Here is a 22,714-nt window from a genome sequence, read left to right on the forward strand (position 1 = left end):
GTATTTTTAGCTATTGGAGTAGACATCTTATCTTGCCTAAGGGAGTCATAAGGGATGTTGAGAAATTGTGCATGAGGTTCTTTTGGAAAGAGAGTGATTCCTCAGCTAGAGGGGCTCGGGTGAGCTGGAAACATATATGCTTATTAAAATCTGAGGGAGGCTTGGGTTTAAGGAGCTTGACAGATTGGAGCAAAGCATGTTGCTTACTGCTGATTAAGAAGATTTTGGCGGGGGAAGGTTCCCTTTGGATTGCTTGGGTGAACTCTTATTGCTTTAGATTAGTGGATTTCTGGCATGCTGATTACAGGGCTCACTTTAGCTGGATCTTAGCTAAAATGTTTAAGCTGAGGAGTGAAGCTAGCAGTCTGTTCTGTTTTATTAGTAGATGGTCTCAAGTTAATGCTCGGTGGATTTGGGATAATATTCGCTATAGAGGTGAGAAGGTTAGTTGGCATCGGCTTGTATGGTTTCCTGGCCATATTCCAAAATTTTCAATGATATCTTGGATGGCAATGTTAGACAGATTGTCAACTAAAGACAGGCTTGCAAGGTTTGGTATAGCTGTTGATAGTGGTTGTGGTTTGTGCAGATCTGGTTTTGAGTCTCGTGATCACATTTTTTCTGATTGTGCCTATGCTGTGGGAGTTTGGCATGCCATCTTGCATGCTTGTGCACTTAATCTGGGGCCTTTATGCTGGAATAACCTTGTCTGCTGGTTGCTGCTGAACCTTAAAGGGAAGTCTCTATTGGTTCATATCCTTAAGCTGGCCTGGTCTGGGTTCATTTATTTCATCTGGGAGGAGCGTAACCACAGGCTATTTAGAGGTAAGACTCACTCGATCGATACCATTGTAAGTAGAATTAAAGAAGCTGTAAGTATTAAAATGTATGGATGTCGCATGAATAGGCTAGATGCAGTAAATAGATAGTTGTGTATAAATTGGGGTTTGATGTAATGGATTGATGGGTTATGGTTGTTGCAGCTAGTCTGCATTCTTTGGATGAATAAAAATTTGAGTTTTGATATTATAAATAGAATAATTATTTTGTAACGTATCTCTATAATATATAAATATAGATTAATATATTGATAAATTAGATATTAAATAATTATATTAATATTTTGTTTGTTTAATTCATATCTAATCGGATATTCCATCCATTATGGGCCCAATAATATGGAGAAGCAACCCATACCGTTGCCCATTTCAGTCGCAATTATTTTGAGCAGCCATACTTTCTTTTCACTCTTTAAAATTTTTTTATTTAGGGTTTTTTATTACTTCGAAATGATGTTTAATGATTTATAGATTTTGTATGAAATAATTCTGAATGTGACATATTGTTTGATAATAATTCTGAATAATTCAGAATGTATTCTTGTACTGAATCATTCAACACTATTTTATTAAATCAATTAATACCTAATCATTTAGAGATACGAACGCTGAATACTTAACCATTCATATTAGTACTTTAGCTTCAAGACAAGACTATTTGAACCGCTAACGCTAGCCTCTTATTCTTTACAACAACAACCCCATCTAAAACTTAGCAAGAAAAAGAAGAAAAAATCTGAGTTCCAATGGCGTCTCTGACCCCAATTTCCCAGTCCCACTCCTTCCTCAAAAGACCCAACCTTAAATCTCCTACATCTTCCAATTTCTCTTCCAGTTTCATCCTCAAGGATTTCCCATATTCCAAAGCCCTGTCGTCGTATCGGCCACGACGGCGGAGAAGCACAGGAAGAGGTACCCCGGAGAGGCTAAAGGGTTTTTGGAGGAGATGAGGATCGTGGCTATGAAATTGCATACTAGAGACCAAGCCAACGAAGGAGAGAAAGAAGTGAAACAAATTGAGAATGCAGATTTATCCCAAGAATTCTTTCTTTCTTCGTTTAGGGGCTTCTGTTGTTTGGTCTAATGGTTCGATGAAGGTATATTCTAATAGCCTTTCACATGAAATCCGAATCACTTTACCATTAACATAGATGATTGAATTGTAGCTGTTTAATTCTTTAAATGAACTCCTTTAAAAGTAACAGTGGTGCTAACTTCATGTTAAACCCGAAGTTTTGGATGGTTTGTAATGCACCACCCAGTCCGTAGCTTTGCCCATATCATATGTTTATGCTTGTATTGTATGTGCTTCTTGAGTGTGGTATTTTATGGTTTACGGTACTGCTAGAAAAAAGGGGAAGTGATAAGCCTGGTCTTCTTCAGATGGTGAGTTTAGAAATACTGAATCAGAAAGGTCTGAGAAGTTGGAGATGGATTTACAGTGGTTCAAAGATCAAGGCTATGCCATTCCAGAACCATCTTCTCCCGGTGTTACGTATTCCGAGTATCTTAAGGAATTATCTGAGAAGAATCCACAAGCATTCATATGCCATTTCTACAACATTTATTTTGCCCACTCGGCTGGTGGCTGGATGATTGGGATAAAGGTAAACACAATATTATCTCCAAATGTGTATCGAAAAGTAAATTTCTCTATCCTTATCTACACTGTCTAGAATTAAAGCACAGGTCGTTTTGCTCCGTCTCTCTTCTTCTCCCCATCCCTTTCGGTTCCCAATTTGGGTCAGTTCATGCATTTCACCAGCTTCTATCTAGTGGATATCCATAGCCATACTTAGTTTGTAACATGGTGAATGCATACACTTCCCTCGATATCTATGGTCCCTACGGCCCGCTCCATAAAATGTCCTCACTTAAATGAATATTAACTTGACTTACGAGATAGAGCACTCAAGCTCATTTAACCCCACTCTGTCTATCAGGTGGCTGAGAAGATACTTGACAAAAAAGAGTTGGAATTTTACAAATGGGATGGTGACCTTTCCCAACTGTTACAAAATGTGAGGGACAAGCTGAATAAAGTTGCTGAGGTAATATTCATTGTATGATTGCTTAACTCACTTGTAAACACCATTTCCATTATGTTTCTGTAAGACTAATACCTATTCTATGTTACTCAAGAGCTGGACTCGAGAGGAGAAGAACCATTGCTTGGAAGAAACTGAGAAATCGTTCAAATATTCAGGGGATATTCTTCGATTAATATTGTCATAGTATTCCAAATATAACTACTTTGTTGTTCTGGTTTGTGTTATCAAATCTGGAATTGTTGTGGACTGAACTTGTAAACATATTTCTCAACATTTACTCGTATTCCTGGAATTTTTTCCCCCTTCTAATACCAAAGTTTCTGTCGTTCAATATCATATGCATGAATGCTGATTTAGGTTCAAACTTTAGTTTCTTTTGTTTGAAACTGTAAGCGTCTTTCCCCCTCCTGTAACATTATATGGACTTAAACAGAATACATATAACCAGTTAACTTTGAGCGCCTGTAGCTCAGTGGATAGAGCGTCTGTTTCCTAAGTTCACGAAAATACTCGACTGCCCGAAGGAATTCCAGATCCAAGTCCCACATAAAATCTCCCTTCAACAATTAATTGTTCATTTCAATGTTGTTGATTGTCTGGAGATTAGGATCCCTACATTCATTCCGGTCGAGACTTATGTAACCCAAAGAAGATGAAGGAAGAAGGTGGAGTTTTATGAACAACATTATGTTATTTAATTTTGCAAAGTGCAAAGGGCCTTGGAATAAACCTATTCGTGTTGTCGGCAATGAAGTCTAGCTACTGGTAGATAGGTGGTTTATCTTTAGCTAAGCTGACAAAAACTTGCTAATACGTGAGCGGGCAAAGCCCACATGATTTCTAGTCATGCCAGATAACCACTCCGGCACGCCCACCTGAATTCAACATGTTCCGTGATCAATATATAAAACAAGAAATTAAGCCATAACATTAGAAAACAATCACAACAGCGTCTATGGTGCTACTGCTACCTTCTTTGTTCGTGAAATTCTTTTCACCCAAAAACCTGTTTGCTTTCCATAATTGCAAAATCCTACCCCTAATGTGAGAGACACAAAACAAAAGGTTTATTGTTATAAAGTCCAATGAAAAAAGGAAATGTTTTTAGAAGGATGATAAGGGAATGGAGCATAGAGTGGGATAAATGATAAAGTTGGATCAAATTAAATTTATGGTGGAAATATTCGATTCAGTCCAACTTTAGATAATATTCTATTGTTTCTCGCTATGAGATGACTATCCAGCTCAGTTGGTAAAGCACAAGGTTCTTAACCTTGAGGTTGTGGGATCGAGTCCCACGGAGGGCATTTCAAAATTTGGAGGTCTTCTACGGAAGCTGCTCTCAACCTGGTGTTGGGGGCAACCTACTATCTTACCTCCCCCTTATCCCATTACATATGGGAACAAGGGACAACCATTTTCTATTGTTTCTCGCTATGTATTTAGGGATGATTTTCACAGTAACTATATATATATATTGAACTATCTCTAAATTTATCAAATAAAAATATAGAACATTTTATTTATTTCAAGTTAAAAACAAATTTTTTCTCAAAAAATCAAGTCAGATTGAGTTGATGCCAAGTATCGGACGAAAGGGTATACTATTACGGTTAGAATCAAGTTAATAAGAAACCCAATCCGTAACTATCCCTACAAGTGTCTAATAAAAAACATATGTATATATAAATATTTGCAAATTATAAAACTGATTGAGATTATATAAAATTCAAATATAAAGCCCTCATCAATAAACTTTACAAATATAATTATTTTGATTTTTAAAGATGAAACAGACAAAATAAATACTAACTTTTAAAGTTTAAACTGTTGAAACATGTTACATTAAGTAATAGCACCATTCATACTAAGCTCCCCCAGGTAAGATTGTCCTTTTCCTCATCTCATAATAAAACATAAAGGCGCAACAAAGATTTAAGGTAAGATTCATGAGGCACAACTTCATCAGTCAAAGCCTCTAAAGGACCACCACGATCCAAGAGGCCCATCACACCGAAAACGAGACTTCACAAGATTCTAGATAAGGAGTTTCTCAATAGCATCCTGCATTCCACAAATGAAGACAACATAAGATGCAGGAGTAGATTCAGCCTCAACAGGTGCAAAACATTGTTAATTTTGTACGGTAACATGTTGTACTAGAAGGCAAAGTACCTTGAGTTGTTGTATTTGGGATTTCAATTGGCTTCCTTCATTTGTTGTGACAGAACACGATATTACAGGTCTTGTGACCCCGCGTGCTCGTCCAAGAGCTTGCTTTGAAGGAACAACTACGTAGGGGACATTCTGCAGAACAACATTGCTATTGTGATCAAAATCTAGGGAGTGAATCAAGGTGTTGTAGCTATGATTTTGATTCCATTATGAACTTTACATTGAGTAATCAAGATGTATAACCGGAATATTTCCGAGCTCAAGTAAAAGTACAGTAGAATCATATGCCCCGAATTCAGGGATGGACGGGAAATTTTAAATTCCAGCATAGTTTAGGTATTTTATTTGTATTTTCTATTAATGATCTTATTTGGCACCTTCTAAAATTTTATAATCACACCCTTAGCATGAAATTTTATAATGTCCCTGACCGAATTCATACCTAGTGAGGACATCATTGATTTGAAGCAATAAAACTACAGAAACTCCCAAAGATGATTAGTCGAACACTAAACACAGCTAAATATTACAACAGTGATATGAATGATTTAACACAGTAAAGTTGTAGCAAAGAACATCATATACAACAACCACAAGCGCATCGATCGTAAATACATATACCGCACTTAGCAATAACTTTGACTAGTGTAAATACATAAACCACACTCGGCAATAACTTTACTAGTGTAAATATTCAAATATTAATTGGTTGTCTGAGTTGAACGTTAACATGTTAATTGAGATAAAATAAAATCAAATCTCATAAACATTTGAGTTGTATTTTATGGATATGCTTTATGTTTACATTATGTCTTTGAGTCAGTGCCTGAAATATTCTGTTGTCAAACCAATGCTTGAAAGTAATGATAGTGCTAGTAGTTATCATTAAAATATGATTTTGAAATATAAGAATAGTCGGACGACCATTTTGTAACTTTTAATAGTCAAATGACTCAATAAAATAACACTCTATAGTCAATGGACCATTTTGTAACTTGTAATTGTTATAAGCCTCAATAAAATAGCATCATGTAGTCATGAGACCATTTGTGTATTTTATCCATTATTTTTAATTAAAAGAGATAATCTTATAAAATACAATTGCTTTAGCATAAAGTTGATATAATCAAAATTGTGTTCGAGAAACGAAGATAGAATCGAGTTGATAAAAGAATTCATTGAACAACCTCAATTATATATGGAGTATTATTTTTTAGAAGTTTCGAGTTCGAACAATTATGTTTGTAGATTGTGCATGTATTGTTAATTGACTATTTTTTTCAATAGATACTATCTAGTTTACCTTATAATTACTACAAATTATTGAAAAGAAAATTCGAACTGATAAAGGTATAGAAGTTCGAATTAAGAAATTAATGTTTTTTATATATAAACATTCTAGCACTTGTTAAGTAATTCACTTATACATATTCTAAACAAAGTAACAAGTTGGAACTAAAAAAAAACTATAGCTTAAGAGAAATACGCAGGAATATGGAAAAGATGTCAATGGATGGCATTAAGCTGGCGGCTGAAATTTGTGCAGCAAATCACAATGCGGTGTCTCCCCCATAAACCCCCACTGCTGTCGCTGCAGCTCTACCCTACAAGTCTGCGCCAAAACAGAATAATAATCGCTCTCCACATTCTCCTCCATCTTTAAACGCTCGGGACTGTTAACCGGATAATCCTGCTCGAATGCCGACGACCTGACATAAAAATTCAACCCCTTCTCGGCACTGAACTTGTGCTTATAAGGATACGACCTAGACAGTGAAAAAAACAGGCTTTGAAGAAGGCAAAGACTTCAATATTAGAATTAACAGAAAGGGTAACAATTGAATCAGCATCACAACATTGGATCCATTAGAGCCGTGATTCCCCCTTCGAGTTCCATAATTGGAACTTGGAAACTGGGTAGTTGAAGGAGGCATTCCACCGAAGAAATTCCTAAATATCTCATACGCATGGAATTCGGTACGGTAAAAGGGATTACATCCATTGCCCCCTCCATATGCTGAAGCTTTCCTTTGATGAACAGATTCATCTGATCCAATGAGATCGTATTTTTTCCTGCTTTCTTCATTGCTTAGGAACTGAAACGCTTTCGACACCGCCTTAAAGGCTTCCTCGGCGCCGGGAGCTTTGTTCTTATCAGGATGGACTTTCAAAGACAGTTTTCGGTAAGCTTTCCGAACATCTTCGGCAGAACACGTTTTCTCTAACCCCAAAATCTCATAATAATCCTTCTTTCCCTTGATTTGTTTCAAGATTTTGATTTGTTCTTCGGTATAGGCAGCTGTCGGCGAAGAAGAAGGAGAAGAGGCGGCTGACCGAGTTGATTGATTTCTTTGGCGAATGGAGGGTTGATCGGACGACCAAGGTCGACAAGACCCGGAAGACTCCGGTGCCTTCCGATCGACGGATTCTATTTCGGCTGCTGCTGATAAGAGATCGTCGACGGAAAGTGTTGGGTCGAGGCGACGCGCTTTAGTGAAGAATTTGAGTGCACGGGCTCGATTTCCAGTGTCTAACGCTTCTTTCCCGATGTTCAAGCACTTCAAAGCATCATCTTTGTTTCCATCCATGGCTGAAGTTTCGTATGTATGGGTAGTGTATGTATGTATGTATGTATGGTTATGGGTATGCATCTCTCTATATACAAACAAAAAAGAGTCAATGGTTGACTAGAAGTGAACTACTGGGGCCTAGTCTTTAAAGAACTAGGGGTCGAAAGGGCAAAACGGGTATTTCGACTGCCGTTAATAGTATTTTTATTTATAATTTATTTTAGATTTATAATGATAATACTTGTATGTAATTTTAATACCTATAGTTTATATATTCAAATGCAATTTTATAAATAATTTTATTTAAATATTTAAAAATTATATTTTTCAATTAAAATTGCATTTTATATGTCAATATTATTTATATTATTATTATTATTATTATTATTATAATTTAAGGTAGGGTTTGTGTTAGGAATGGTAACTAATTAAATAGGATTTTTAATCAACTCAAACCAACTCGAGAAACATACCCATTCAGTTCAATTCAAATCTAAGCTTGGAGAGGTTCCATCAAACTCAAAATCTGACCTAAATTTTAGGATAACAACATTCATTCAACCCAAATCCTACGTAAATATAATTTTTTTATTCAACAAAATAAAAACCTAACTGAAAAAATATTAAAAAACAAGTCATTATAATAATTATCCCTAACTATATAGAAAAGTAATTATACTATTATTCCGGGCCAAATATTTTTTTCAAGTCTAACCCCGTCTTTTTAAAATCTAACCTATTAAATCATTTAAAATCCGTGGAATTTAGATCAAGTTACCATCCCTAGTTTGTGATTCACAGTTGACATGTCACAATACCAACCTCGGAAATAGAAGCCAAAAGAATGAGTTACCAAATTGAATATTGAAAAGAAACATTATAAAAAAGTAATGATCATCCTACCACAACCAATAAAACTCAACACCTAACATGTATAAGAAACCAAATTCGCCTTAACCATGCAGTGGCTATAAGAACAGACCACCAGCAAATAACAAACAACTTCAACCCTGCACTCCCCATCCACAACATCCCTTTCTTCAGCAGAAGCTGCCATTAATTCATCAAAGTTCTCCGTCTTCCCCAACAATATCTCGATCTGAGAAAGATCATAGAAGCAAATCAATCGACACCCAAAGCTAAAAACTGCACCATGACATTAGGGTTAAATAACCAACAATAACGGAAAGTTTAGCGCACGAAAATCTATTACTGAGTTTTTCCATAGCACTTCAGATTTGAACTTAATTTGGAGAGAACGAATGTATAAAGGCATTTTTGTTGGGGGGGGGGGGAGGGGGCTATTAAATTGACTCACCTTTGCTTTTTGGACAGGCCGTCCTCTCCAGTCCTCCTTCATGTCAACCGTTGAGGTTGTGATCTCTGCATAGATGAATAGGTTCATTGTCGTGATTATCCAAACTTGACGCCTATATTTACACATTTCTTAAAAATGTATTCAGAAAAAGTGGAGGCTATCTTACTCTTCTCGACAGCCAAACCATTGTTTTTCAGGATTTCAGCAATTGTAACAACAGTTGCAATAGCTGCATATACGAAAAGACAAAAAAGAATAATGAGTTACTGCAAAAGCTGATGTTAAGTTTCATAGATGAATATTTAGATGAAGAAATAGATGACAGGAAAAAGAAAAGTTATAAACACTTTGCACATGAGAAACAGAGTTGATAAATGCTTCAGAGCATCTTCACTGCACAACATCCCCACATAAAAAGGTTTGAAAAAAAAATGCCAGTAAGCCCCGAGCCGAAGGCGAAGAGTGACCAGAATATTTAAGATATGTAGAACCATTGCCTTCAGGGCAATTATAAATTATAATTATAATTTGTAGGTAAAATGCTGAACCACGCAGCTCCAAATCAAATCTTGTGCAGTACAATAATCTAAAGATCAAACAACTAGAGCAAGTAAAAACCATTACTTAACTCCCCTATCTGTTCCTGGTGCAGTAAAAGGATATTAAAAGTAGGAAATATAGAACTGAAAGAGTAAAAGTACCCATGCCAAGGGCAGATAGCTCCACTTCATTGTGATGTTGAATATACATCTACCAATAAAAAGAAGAAAAGAGATATCAACTATCCATGTAATTTAATGCAAGAACACAGATAATTAATCTTTAGTTGCAAAAGGAAAAAAAATAAGCTTAAACCCACCAAGAATATACCGGTTCTGTTCGAATACAGCCTCTTATTTAGACAGTAAATGATACAAAATTCAGAAAAAGGTAAAAAAAATACAGAAATAATTAGAAAACTGAAGAGGAGAAACCTTGGCTAGATTGACGTAGAAAAACAAGGGCTTTTTGGTATTGGAGACTTGAACCCGGTTCTTCTTGTTGGAATCGGCGGTCAAATTCATGTTGTTGACACCTTGAGTGATTTCTTCCATTTTGAGACTTCTGCAATTAAAACCCCAACCCTAACTCTCAAAATCTCTGCTTTGACTCTGAAAAACTGGATGAAATATGGAGAGTAGTGACTTTTCTCAGCTGAGTTTTAAAGTTGGTGGATTCTGTAGGTGGTGCCTACTACTCACTGGCTAGGGTCTTCACTTCCATGGGAAGTTGGGAACTGACTTTTAACCATAAAGAAAGGCAATAGGGTAAACTACCCCAGGAGTCACTAGACTATGATTAAATGATTGTTTTTGGTCATTAAATTTATTAAATCATTATAAAATAATCACACGAAATTATAATAGTTGTAAAACATTTATAAATTTAATGATAATTTTATAATAAATTAATAAAATCCGACCATATTTTATAAAAAATTATAAAATTTAATAATTACTCTATAACAATTTAATGATAATTTTATTTAAGTCAGTTTCTACCAGTTGTTTTTTCTTCTTTATTAGGTTTTTATCTGTTTCTTGGGTTCGTATAAATGCTAATTAAAGATGAATTGTCCTATTTAATTTTAGAACCCGTCATGGTCTTTATGGCTTAAATACATGTTTGGTACTTGAACTAAATATTTTTTTAATTAAATTAGTATTAAAAAAAGTTTTTTACAGGTTGATATTATACTAGATACCTTTTCAAAAATCTATATATAATAATTTGGGTAAACTACAAGTTTAGTACCTAACTTATCAATTTTGATCTATTTTAGTACCTAAACTTTCAGTTTTTTTTCAAAATCATAACTAATGTTTAGTTTTTGTTTCATTTTAGTACCTCCGTTAAAAATTTAACATTAAGTTTTGAAAAAAAATGAAAGTTTAGGTACTAAAACAGACCAAAATTGATAGTTTAGGTACTAAATGTGTCAAGTTTTTAATGGCGGGTACTAAAATGAAACAAAAATTAAACATTAGATATGATTTTGAAAATTAAAAATTTAGGTACTAAAATGAACCAAAACTGATAGTTTAGGTACTAACAATAATTTTTATAGTCAAGTTGATACCCAAACTTTAATTAACTTTAATATTTTTATTATCGATGTTAACTTTAGATGGTGTGGTTATAGTTTTGTATAATATCAATGACGATGATAAAAAAAATTGTAAAAACTTAATAAAAGTGTCAAAAACAAATTAAAGTTTGGGTATCAATATGAGAATAAAAATTCTTTAAGTAGCAGTTTGAAAGAAGATGCCTAACTCAAGTGCCAAATATATATTTAATCCCTTTATTATCTACCATTTATAGTTTGGATAAACTATTTGTTTAGTCACAAAACTATTATTGTATTTCTGATTTGATCAATTAACTAATAAAAATTTTGATTCCAGTCAATAACGTTATGTGTTTATTATATTTTGATCACTACGGTTAAAAAGATAACGAAAATGCTTATGTGATTATTTTTAATTGGTATGATATTATATTTAATTCTCAAATACTTATACATTATTTTAATGTAGTCATAATTCTAAATAATTTCAATAAATTTACCGCTTCCTATTTACAAACAATAGTCCAAAAACACATCATCACATCAACCTTGTTATTAACCTTATTTGTTATGATGAACACATAGGACCAGATGTCTAATCTGGTAGTGTCTTGGTTCCAAGTTGCCAATGGAAGGTCCCTTCCGGTCGTAGTGTTGTATTGTTTTGTTGTATACGCAGTGAAAGAAATGAAGCAAATACAATCTATTTAATCGAGATGCGGACGTATATACGAATGCTTTTCGTTGAAGAACATATACGAAAGCTAATTATGCCTTGGCAGGAAAAAGTACATTTAAAATATATCTTCAACCCAACCCTATATCGGAAACAAATTTACAGTCATCAAGCTTGAAGAACCTGGCAGTGAACAATGTGGCTTTTTAGCCGGTTCCGGCTGGCGAGGCTAGACCAAAGGTTTGTAAATAAGTTCTTGAACTGACCCTTCCCTGCTATAGTTTCCCATAAATGTTCAGCAGTAGCTCCCCTCATATCCTCAGATTTCGTAACATCAACCAAAGATACGCTCATATTATTCCGAATGATGCAGAGTTTCCCGCTAAGTGGAACGAGAGCTGCTGCTTCCAGAGCTTGAGAATTCCCCAAATGTATCCTACTGTCGATATGCTTACTCCAAGAATCAGTCACTTCGTCGTAAACCCTTAGCTTACAACCATCCTTGCACTCCAAAGTATAAAGACGACTGTTTAAAGAAGTACATGGGTTACGCCAGCCTGCAATCATTCCGTTATAGACAGGGCACCAGCTATTGGTTTCGGGTTGGTAGACCTCACTCATCACCTGTTGGTGAGATCCAAGCCCCTTCAAGAACCACTTCCCCTCATATACAACCCCAATGAAGGGCACCATTGCCGTGCTCATATCTGAAATATAAGACCACCTATTCTTGTTGGGATCATATACTTCAGCAGACCTCAATGACCGATGCACCCCTTCATTCTCTCCACCAGCAACATACAAGCAATTGTTTATAACACACGAACCAAAGAAATGTCTTCGACGAAGCATATCTGGGGCACGGTGCCATTTGTTTGTCCTGACACTGTAATATATTACTCGTCGCATAGATCCCTTTAAGGGATCCTTACCACCAACAGATAAAGGTGACAACCACTGAGGACAGCACATCCAAAGCCAAGGGCTTCAGAATATTCCTTGGGGACAGGAGGGAGTGGTTGCCAGAGCTGGTATACAGGATCAAAGGCATGCCAAGAAATCTTTCTGTCTCGATCTCTTTTAATAACATATATACATTCTTCTGCAATTCCAATGCTCTTTCGGAGAGAATAAAAAAAGTTACCGGACAAAAGTCTATACCATTTTTTGCAGACCAGGCGGAGCTTTCTGTGCTCAACTCGCGGGACACGTATTATGCAAGCAATAGCAAGATCATCGGGGAGTCCAGGGAGCAGAGGAGATTGGTTACGACTCCTATCACCACGTGTCGGCTTGCTCCTTGTCAGATGAATGGATGGTTTAATATCAGGTTGGAGACACAACTTTGTACCAGGTACATATCTTTTTGCTCCAGCAACAGTTTTGAGCCCAGCATCTACTCTACATAAACAAGCCGTTGTATCAACCTGCCAACAAACATTCACAATTGATGAGGATTTTATTTTCTCATTTTCCCCCTATATACTTTCTTACCACAGTAACATGAAGCCGTAAAATATACTAGGCTAGTGAGTAGTGACAGTATCGAGAAAGCCATGAATACTAAGCCACAGCCCACAGACGTACAATGATACCTTTTATTCATGATAACAGAAAACAGTTCTAGCCTACGTAATCTGGTTATTAATATTTGACACTCGATTTATAACATCTTTTTTGGGTAAACCCAGATGCCAACATACAAGAAACAATTACCATCTTAAGTAGATGTTGAACTCTGTTGTTTTTTTCAAGTGGTATGACCATTCCACCAATACTCGAGGAACACGGGCCTTGAATTGAAGTAGGACGTATCAGAACCTCTTCCATCAAGATCCACACCGCTAATATAAGACAGTCAAGCACCCAAGCTTGAACCCAAAAAAAGAGCAACAGAATTCGATAGAATGCTCCTAAACACAAAATAATATGTTGAAAGAATATAGATTTCGACTTTAAGGATAGTAGTGCACTTTCTAAGCTAACTTCACTGGATCCTTAAGGCATCTATTGCAGTTATTCGAGCACGGAAAATGCCTCAACTCTTTGGTTTCACATTTTAAAGAACTTACCATCCTCAAGCTAGGAATTGGACAAAGCAACAAAGGATGCATATTCCACAAACATGTATTGTATGTATTTCCAATGTCATTATGCTCATCACTTCATCCACACACAAGCTACCATAGTCAAACAACATGCCTTCAATAAGATAACAAAAGCATGGTACGCAATCAATCACAATAGTCTAGAGAAAGCTAAGTTGCAAGCCTCTGAGAATGTGAGGTCCATGTAGTTTGATAAGTTAGAAGACACCGATACAAGTATATTTTCGACAGGGTATGTTCAATTTTTTCCACGTTTTCCCATATACTAGTTTGATGTTAAAGGGTCATAAATCATAATCATATACCATTTAAATAGCATTTCTTCAAACATGTAATATGGCTGAATCCAAAGCAGAAAAGGGTGGGCTAATTAACTCACCAATGGAGGTTGAATCATTCTGTCCATGCTTTCCTGGTTCAACAACTAGCAAAACACCAAATTCACCCAAAATCCCTATCTCTGAATCATCGTTATTCGACCCAACAAACATAACTACAAGTAAAAGATTCCACCTTCGTCATCATTTCACTTCTAACATTTTTTTCCAGAGATCAATAGAAAAACAGGGGACATCCTCTGATGTACCAAAAACAAAAGGTGGAAATTTGCAGTCCGAAGCGAAGTCAAAGCTCAAAAACCACAGTCAGATCCAACATTTTTATCAGATAAACCCAAAACCCATGTGTGAAATAAAAAAACCCATATACAAAAGCTCAAAAGGGAGAAAACAAAAACCCCATAATCTAGTCTTTTTTAGCAACAAGAACTCAAAGGAGAAAAGAAAAACAAGAAATGGGGGCAAAGAGAGCACTGAAAGAGGAGAAAGAGTCCCATTAAAATGTCATCAGTGGAGTTCAGGGCCCATCCACCCTCAACGGCACAACCTACCAGGCAAAAGAGTTTATTCAACAAGTGAGAGATAGAGGTATAAAAGAAAAGACCAAAAGAAGAAGAAAAAAAGCAAACCTAAAACATTAAAAGGTGGAGAGAAAGATGAGGCCTTAAATGATTATACTTTGGTGGTTTGTTTTGATGGGAGAAGAAATGAAGAAACTTTAAATAGCAAATCACAGCCTTTGCCTGTTGTTGAAGAATCAACAAAGCCCTTTCCTAGTTTCGGGACAAAGATTTTCAGAGAATTCGACAAAGATTCAAAGACAAAATTAAAAACAGTGGGTCTCACATATTCCACAACTCAAGTCACCTCGTTCCTACTCCTCAAAGGAGCATTTGGTCATTTTCCAATCTTGTCTGAAAATATTCTTATCATTGATCAAAATGTGAGATGCCACGTATAGGCTGATTTAAGTAATAAATAATTTAATATTGTTTAAGCAATGTCAAGTGACAAATAATTTGATATTGTTTAAATAATATTTTAAGTTCAAGTCATTGTGTATGTAAAAAATTCTACAGGAATACTCACCTTTTAAAGTCAGGTGTGTGGCACGGATCAGTCTGAATTAATCAAGACGAAACTTTGAAACCGAAAGTACCTATAATCTTCTCAGTGAGATAATATAAGATCAATGTGATTGGATTATGATAGTCATCAATAACTATAAATAATACGTGAGAAGCATTTATATAATAACATCTTTATTATTAAACAATTACACATAAATTATAATCTTGTACGTTCAGAAAATTGAATATTTAGAAATCCGCCATGCAACGAACCTTCCTTCTTGCATGAATGGGGGAAATTGCTGCAAAATTGAAGGTAAGTGTTCCATAAGACAAGAAGGAAGGTGTCATTCACATTACCAAATAAAAGAAGCAATGCATTGGATAAAAATACAGAGATCCTTAATGAAAGGGAAAAGTCTCTGTCCTATATATTACGCCTTACCATTGTTGAATATTCATTTTCTTACTTGTATTGCTTCCCCTGTTATTGATATTTGCTTCACATTGTGGACTTTAAGGTTTTCATGTCTGAAAACACAATCAGAAATTTGGGTGATTTTGATTAGAACTTATGGTTAGAAATCCCATTTGATTTACTTAAATTTAACAACTTTTATATCCATCATAAATATGATCGAGTAATATGGTACAATTTATTCAACCAAGATTAATTTTCATGTTCATATATATTTATATATATTAGCTGAGAGATGAGATGTTGAAAGATTATACTTTCCTTGTTTGGGGGACAAAACATGGTTGAACGCCTTTTGTGGGGTTTTTCACATTGTTGAGGAGTTTCTCCACACACACACACATATATATATAGCATTCCTATAGACGATTATAAATGTTACTTATTGGAAACTTTCTTCTCTTTCAATCTTCATGAAACAAGTCAAATTCAAGATTTTATTTATAACTTTCCCCTCATAGGCAACGGATATTTGCCACAATAACAAAAGGAAATTGAATCACGTGAGAAATGCAATTACACCATGGAATACAAGTAAAATCACCTAAAAACTTTAAATTACTAACAAATCACCAATTCAGGTTGATGGCCAAATGAGCTCAAAAAGTAGGCTTACGGTCTTATGACATATTTGGTTTTTCCTTCAGCCTCTTGTCCCAATGGAGCCCTGCAGCAACAATAATGCATTGGAATAATGAATGTAGAGGCAGACTACTTCTAAATCTCATCTAATACGTCTTCATCAAAGCAAATTTCAAAATCTCTCACTAAAAACATAAGGTAACATACCTTGTGAGGATGCATGAAGCAACATCCAAAACCAACTTTTCATTGGGATCAAATGAAAACCTGCCATTTTTTTAAGAAAGTTAATAACAAAGGTACATGTTCTCGGACTGCTTGATGAAGCATTTGACAATGCAGAAGTTTAAGTTATGATACTGAAATTAAATTTGGATGAACAAGTTCATTTTTAGTGTTAGTTATATATATATATATGTTCTTAATCAGCAAGGATTATCCCCCCCCAATTTATAGTCTAGAATCCAAGATACAATAGTTTTTTTCCCCATCTGATACAAATTCAATGAGAGAGATCCAAAAGATATTTAATTGCAAATGGAGGGTAAAAAGTAAATTTATCTACATTTGTTCATAAAAAAGGTTCATACAAATGGCCACGTCACAATTATTGATTAATTCAATCCAACAAAAAAACCAATTGATTAAAAGATACATACCTGAACAAGTGAGTGTTATGACTAACTCTTGCGGTATCTTGCAACTTAAATTCTAGCCACTTATCAGGCTTCAAGGCTGCAAATCCCAAAAAATTCCAAGTTAAGTACAACATAAAAAGGATTAAAAGACACTAACACCGATCCCTTATCATTTACACAACCACTTTCAACTTTAAGATTGACTAATATTCTCCCTGGAGAGGCCAAGGGGATCGAGAGTTACATGGTTCAACTCAATTTTGGAATTCTGTCATCAAATGCTGACAAAGTCTAGTAAATTTGTGCTCACCAACTTTTGGACCGGTCTCTTCATTAATTTAAAGAAAGAAAATGAACCTGTATCCATAAAGAATTGCTATATAATTACTCAAAGTGGAATGTACCCAGAGCACCAAAAAGTGCTTACGCAACAATGCTAAAACACATAAGAGTTCATAGATGCAGGTGTCATGCAAATAGGTTAGCTTTTAAACATCAAATTTCATCAACAAAGCCAAAACACCTAGGTAACACTTGAACCACCGATATGTAACCTTTCCTAATTGAAATTCAAAGCACATGATACGTATCAACATCCAACATTCCCTTCTATATCCAAACCTCCATAAAAAAAAACTCAAGGAAAAAAAAAGAGAGTCCTACATATACATTTCATCATTTAAATTCGATCCGTCCCATCTCGTTATCATCTTTATTTTTTAACACTATCGTCTACAATAAATAAAATATTTTATCATCCTACCTTCTCCATTTACGAACCATTAGTGTGTATATATATTATTAGCACATAATATTGCATAAGGAACTCATATTCATGCTATATATAAAAAATATTAAAGGTGTGTTACAGAATGCATGGGTTGCAGCCTTGCAGATAAGAACTCGAAGTGGCGGTCGGTCATGATTTTCGAGTCTTTCTTATGCTTCTCCGGTTCCGTTTGTTCTAGTCGATTTGGCGAATCTTCAATCAATCGATGATGACTTCAAAATCCGCGTTAGATGGGTTCAATCTGGGGCGACATTAGGTGAACTGTATTACAAGATTAACGAGAAAAGTAAAACGCTTGTTTTTCCGACAGATACCGGCTATATCGTCGGTGTTGGTAGCCATATCAGCAGGGGAGGGTACGACGCATCTATAAAAAAAAATCATTTTTAATACAACGTCATATGCTTTGGTGTTGGATTGAATCAAATAAAATTCAAATCACACAACTCTAACAATAACATTATTAATACAATATGCTTTGGTGTTGAACTCATACCTAATGTCCTTCAACGTCACTAACAATGAAGAGTCAACGATTAATCAAGTTTAATCTTTTCATTATTTCTCAATTTTAATTCTTTTAATAGATAATCTTCTAGATTTCTTAATTAAAATATTTGTAATTTATTTGATCTTTTAAAATTAAAATTAATTTGATATAAGATATTAATATTTAAAAATTAAACTTTTTAAAATCAAAATCAAAATAATATTTTAACTATAATTTAAAAATCAATAGATATGAAGTAGTAATTCAATTATAATAAATAGATAATTTGACGTATTTTTTTTCAAATATTAGTGATGTGGATGTAATTTAAACATATAAAAACAGACGATACGGCAAGAGCGCGTGCTAGTAAGTAATAAGTGAATGCTGAACGGCGCCGACTTTAAAAAAAATAGTGTACAGAGGTTGTCCACGTCAGCTGCCTATCCTATATATATAGATGGGCAACGCGCTTGCTCATTTCCCTATTCGAGCTAAAAAACACCGAAATTCGTGAGAGGCCGCCTCTGCCTCTTTCCTTCTTCAAATCCCTAATTTATCAAATTTAATCTTTTCGTATTAGAAAAAAAAATTGGATTTGGATTAAAGGATCTTAACCTCCAAACCAATCCTTGAAGTTGTGGTCGCAGTTGCTGGTAATAACCTTATTCCAAAAATCTCTTAATTTTCATTTTTTTTAGTTTCAAAGGGTTTGATTGCACCCTCGATTCCTTTCCTGTTCTACTTGGATCGCTTAAGATCTTCTGTTTCGATTGCGTTCGTTGACCCCCTTTCTTTAGCTGGGGATAGTGTGCTTAATGCTTGATTTTTAGTATTTAGGATTTATTAATTTGTTAAACTTTACAACTTCAAGAAATTTTATTTGTTAGTTTATTACGGCCCTCCAATTTTGTTGTTATCTCTTGTGTGTATGCCTTGAATTTAGCATAAGATTTTGATACTAGGAAGTTAGTTGAACTGAATAGCTAATTCTACAAAATGTGAAGTTGAGAATTTCAATTGTCAGTGCTTGTAGTTAGGGATGTTTGGGCTATTAGAATTGATCTTCTGTATTGAAAATTGATAATCTCTACATCTTGTATTAAACTTGCTAGGTATGTGGGAAGATATTATGCAGGGTACTTTTGGCATTTAAGGTTTGTGTAGACACTGGCTTTTCTTTTCTTTTTAATGGATGTTTTATCTTGTTTGAGTTGTCTGTAAGAAGTATGTTTTTATGCAAAGAGAAGAAGCTATGTGAGGTAGGAATCTGAGACATTAGTGCGATGCGAAGCAGCATGAAGATGGGAAACAGACTTTAAGATTTTGAACTGAGCTTTAGAGTTGCAATGAAAAATAAAAATCCTGATAAGCACATAGACACTGTTTTTTGTGACATTTATCTACTGTTGCTAGAGCTTATATGATGTTGTGCAAATTTGGTTTTAAATATGCAATATATTTCCTTTCTCCCCTTGAAAATCTATGATGCATTTGTGAAGTCTACTTCTACATTTTACATTGTATCTATAATTTTGCAGGGCTCTGTTTTTTGTGTTATTTTTGTTCTAAGCCTCAGCTCCTTTACATTTTTACTGAATCTTATCTATGTAAAACTAATGTTTATGTCAGTTTTGTTTTTTGCTTCCAATTGTTCAGTTTCTGCCTTCTCAACGTGTAATCGTTTAGCATTTTAGCCTTTGTACATCAAAGGTAACATGCCGAAGGAAAGAAGAGATCGCTCCATGTCTTTTGATAGGTGTAGGAGATCTCCCTTCTCATGTAGCTCCAGCTATAGTCGCCAATCTTCATCTAAAGTCCTTTCAGAAACTGAGGAAAACATAAAGGAATGGGAAGATGCCAGGTGCCCTGTCTGTATGGAACATCCTCACAATGCAGTTCTCCTCATATGTTCTTCCCACGAGAAGGGTTGTCGTCCATACATGTGTGATACAAGTTATCGCCATTCAAACTGTTTTGATCAGTTTCGCAAGTCATTTATGGACACCTCAGCAACAACACCAGAAGATCCTCAACAAGAAGAAGCTCAACTTGTAACCACTAATTTGTCACCAACCATGACTGAAAATTCAGTATCAACTGCCACTGATTTGCAGGAAGAAAGAACTGAGGAAGGGAACTCAATCCCATTCAATGCCTCGTCTGAGAACCGGGTGCTTTCAAAATTAGTATGTCCTCTGTGTCGTGGCGAGGTAAAAGATTGGGTTGTTGTAGAGCCTGCTCGTTGTTTCATGAATGCCAAATCTAGAAGTTGTTCGTCTGAATCATGTAATTTTACTGGCGCTTATAAAGACCTAAGGAAGCATGCAAGACTTGAGCACCCTTCTGTGCGCCCTTCAGAGGCTGACCCTGAGCGACAGCGAAATTGGAGAAGGTTGGAGCGTCAGAGAGACCTCGGGGACTTGCTCAGCACGCTGCAATCTTCATTTGGAGATGAGAGGAATGATGACAATGTTCTTCCGATTGATGATGGAAGTTGGCTTACTGTCTTTTTCCTAATTCGAGTGTTTCGACCAGGTTCTAATCATAGGAGGAGCAGCTGGTCTCGTGCATCAAGGGCGAGAGCTCAATCGAGTATTAGGAGATCTACCAGACTCGGGGGCGAAAGCTATGATGGAGAAAGTGGATCTACCAGAGATGAGGACAATGTGTCTTCAGATAGTGGATCGCTTCCTTGGCGTCCTTGGAGGCGCCGTGTAAGGAGACGGTCGTCTCCTGACAATCAACAATGACACTGTTAGTGTGATTGTATCTTTAATATAATATGTTTATTGTTTGCACGTTGCAAGTGCCATACTCATTAATCTACACCTTGTACTTGCAATCTTTCCTCGTGATATGGCTGATGAGTTCTAAGAATGTATCTGAACTGACTGATTTTTTGTGTTTCAGGTAGGACTGGAAGAGAAATGCAAGTGAGTGTGTATGCGCAGCATGGAACATATTTGGTCCAAGTTGCAGGATAGGATCAAATGAGTGAAACTAAGTTGAATGTATTTTGGAACTGAACTCATTCAGTAAGCATACCATTATTTCTTTCTTGCACGGCGTGATCTCTATGTCTACTATAATTTCAAGTTTTTTTCCTTTCAACTGTTGAGATATAAATTGTTATTGTTCATTCTGAAAGTATGATGATGTTCAGAGCAATATGCATATTCTTGGTTGCCATTTGCTTAAAAATTTTCTTCAAGAAACAATAGAAGAGGAAACAGAAGAGTTGAGTGAATTCACCCAAGGAAATGCTAATTCGAACTTTTCGTAGAGTCGTAATGTGTTTATTCACTGAATTTATTTAGAGTTACGCGTCCTCAAAATTTGACCTTCATTTGAATATTTTAGTTTTATCCTTAAATAATGATTCATTTTAAATTAGTTCTCAAATTTTTAAACGTTTCTATTTCATTCCAAACTATCTCCTTTGTTAATGAATTGTTACATAACATGTGTCTATTATGTAATAATGATCTATTATATAATAATATAATATTGTATAAATAATAATTAATGTTGTATCACATTTTTAAAATTATTATTTAGAACAAAACTAGAAGGTTCTTTGATTTAATTTTTATTCCATCCATATATATATAATATTTTTTATGTTTCAAAATTTTATTTATGTTAGATTATGTTATTAAAAATACATATATATATGTTTACAAAACATTAGTATGGGTCGTGTGACTTACATGAATAATTTTTATTCCATCAGTATGTATAATAATTTTTGTGGTTCATTTACCAATGCAATCGGATCTGCTTGTATCTATTTTTGTTTGAGTTTTCCTTGTTAGATTTTAATCTTTTCTTGTATGGTCTTTTATGTGATCTTAAGTTGTTAATTTTATTTTAATTATTATAGGAAATTGACTCAATTATGTGCTTAATTTATGATTATGATTGTGAATCTTTATTGTAATTTAAGATATTTCTTATTTTGAATAAAATTAGTAATATATATATATATATATGTGTATGTGTGTGTGTGTGTGTGTTTACAAAATATTAGTATGGGACGTGTGGCTACATTTATGAAGTATATAGAAATGTTAAAAAGTTTGGTTTAGAATGAAAGTTATATTTTAAAGATAGAATTGAAATATTTAAAAGTGTAAAAAAGAACTAGTGTTACATATGATATAATTAATTCATTTATTTATGCAGCGGAAGATAGGAAAAAGAGCAAAACTAAGGTGGGTATAGGTTTATATTCTAGTGTGGGTAATTATATCAATGCATTTCACCATGCCATTTCATAATTATCAATTTTCAGGTGTGATTTTAACAATGGTATCAATTGCCATTCCAAACAATAATATTCCAAACTACAAAAGTTGACGAGCAAAGGCCGATGCCATTATCAATAACTAAGCAATATGCCAAAGTAGAAAGAGACGGTATCAATCCAGGTATGGAAGATTATTCACTATACCATAAATAAACACCTCCCAATCAAA

General features: G+C 34.8%; 2 protein-coding genes and 3 pseudogenes across 3 annotated transcripts; 2 read left to right on the forward strand and 3 right to left on the reverse strand.

Annotated features, from left to right (window-relative positions):
• Positions 1 to 1,516: 1,516 nt before the first annotated feature.
• Positions 1,517 to 3,199, forward strand: LOC120192246 (annotated as a pseudogene).
• Positions 3,200 to 6,558: 3,359 nt separating this feature from the next.
• On the reverse strand, positions 6,559 to 7,670 carry LOC120192235 (annotated as a pseudogene).
• Positions 7,671 to 8,486: 816 nt separating this feature from the next.
• LOC120192200 (uncharacterized protein At2g34160-like) lies at positions 8,487 to 10,187 on the reverse strand. The gene is made up of 5 exons (XM_039195023.1): positions 9,928 to 10,187; positions 9,655 to 9,703; positions 9,120 to 9,182; positions 8,954 to 9,018; positions 8,487 to 8,734 (listed from the first exon to the last, which is right to left on the reverse strand). Exons 1-5 carry the CDS (start codon positions 10,045 to 10,047, stop codon positions 8,561 to 8,563), a joined length of 471 nt encoding a protein of 156 aa, XP_039050954.1. The 5' UTR covers positions 10,048 to 10,187; the 3' UTR covers positions 8,487 to 8,560.
• A 1,662-nt stretch (positions 10,188 to 11,849) lies between these two features.
• Positions 11,850 to 14,441, reverse strand: LOC120192241 (annotated as a pseudogene).
• A 5,368-nt stretch (positions 14,442 to 19,809) lies between these two features.
• Positions 19,810 to 21,421, forward strand: LOC120192256. Of its 2 annotated transcripts, none has more exons than XR_005522765.1 (2): positions 19,810 to 21,038; positions 21,147 to 21,421. XR_005522765.1 is itself a non-coding variant. In XM_039195056.1 (2 exons), exon 1 carries the CDS (start codon positions 19,952 to 19,954, stop codon positions 20,984 to 20,986), a length of 1,035 nt encoding a protein of 344 aa, XP_039050987.1. In that variant the 5' UTR covers positions 19,810 to 19,951; the 3' UTR covers positions 20,987 to 20,990; positions 21,147 to 21,421. The 2 variants fall into 2 exon arrangements, 1 of the variants encoding a protein (XP_039050987.1); XM_039195056.1 differs by having other exon boundaries at positions 19,810 to 20,990.
• The last annotated feature ends 1,293 nt before the right edge of the window (positions 21,422 to 22,714 follow it).

The sequence above is a fragment of the Hibiscus syriacus genome, unplaced genomic scaffold (genome assembly GCF_006381635.1).
Source record: "Hibiscus syriacus cultivar Baekdansim isolate YM2019G1 unplaced genomic scaffold, ASM638163v2 tig00116973_pilon, whole genome shotgun sequence".
NCBI classification, from domain to species: domain Eukaryota; kingdom Viridiplantae; phylum Streptophyta; class Magnoliopsida; order Malvales; family Malvaceae; genus Hibiscus; species Hibiscus syriacus.

Coding starts and splice junctions, on each gene's coding strand:
- LOC120192200 (XM_039195023.1), bottom strand. CDS start 10,047: ATGGAAGAAATCACTCAAGGTGTCAACAACATGAATTTGACCGCCGAT. Junction 9,704..9,927: donor TCTACGTCAATCTAGCCAAG/GTTTCTCCTCTT, acceptor TTTTATTGGTAG/ATGTATATTCAACATCACAA. Junction 9,183..9,654: donor GCTATCTGCCCTTGGCATGG/GTACTTTTACTC, acceptor TCGTATATGCAG/CTATTGCAACTGTTGTTACA.
- LOC120192256 (XM_039195056.1), top strand. CDS start 19,952: ATGCCGAAGGAAAGAAGAGATCGCTCCATGTCTTTTGATAGGTGTAGG.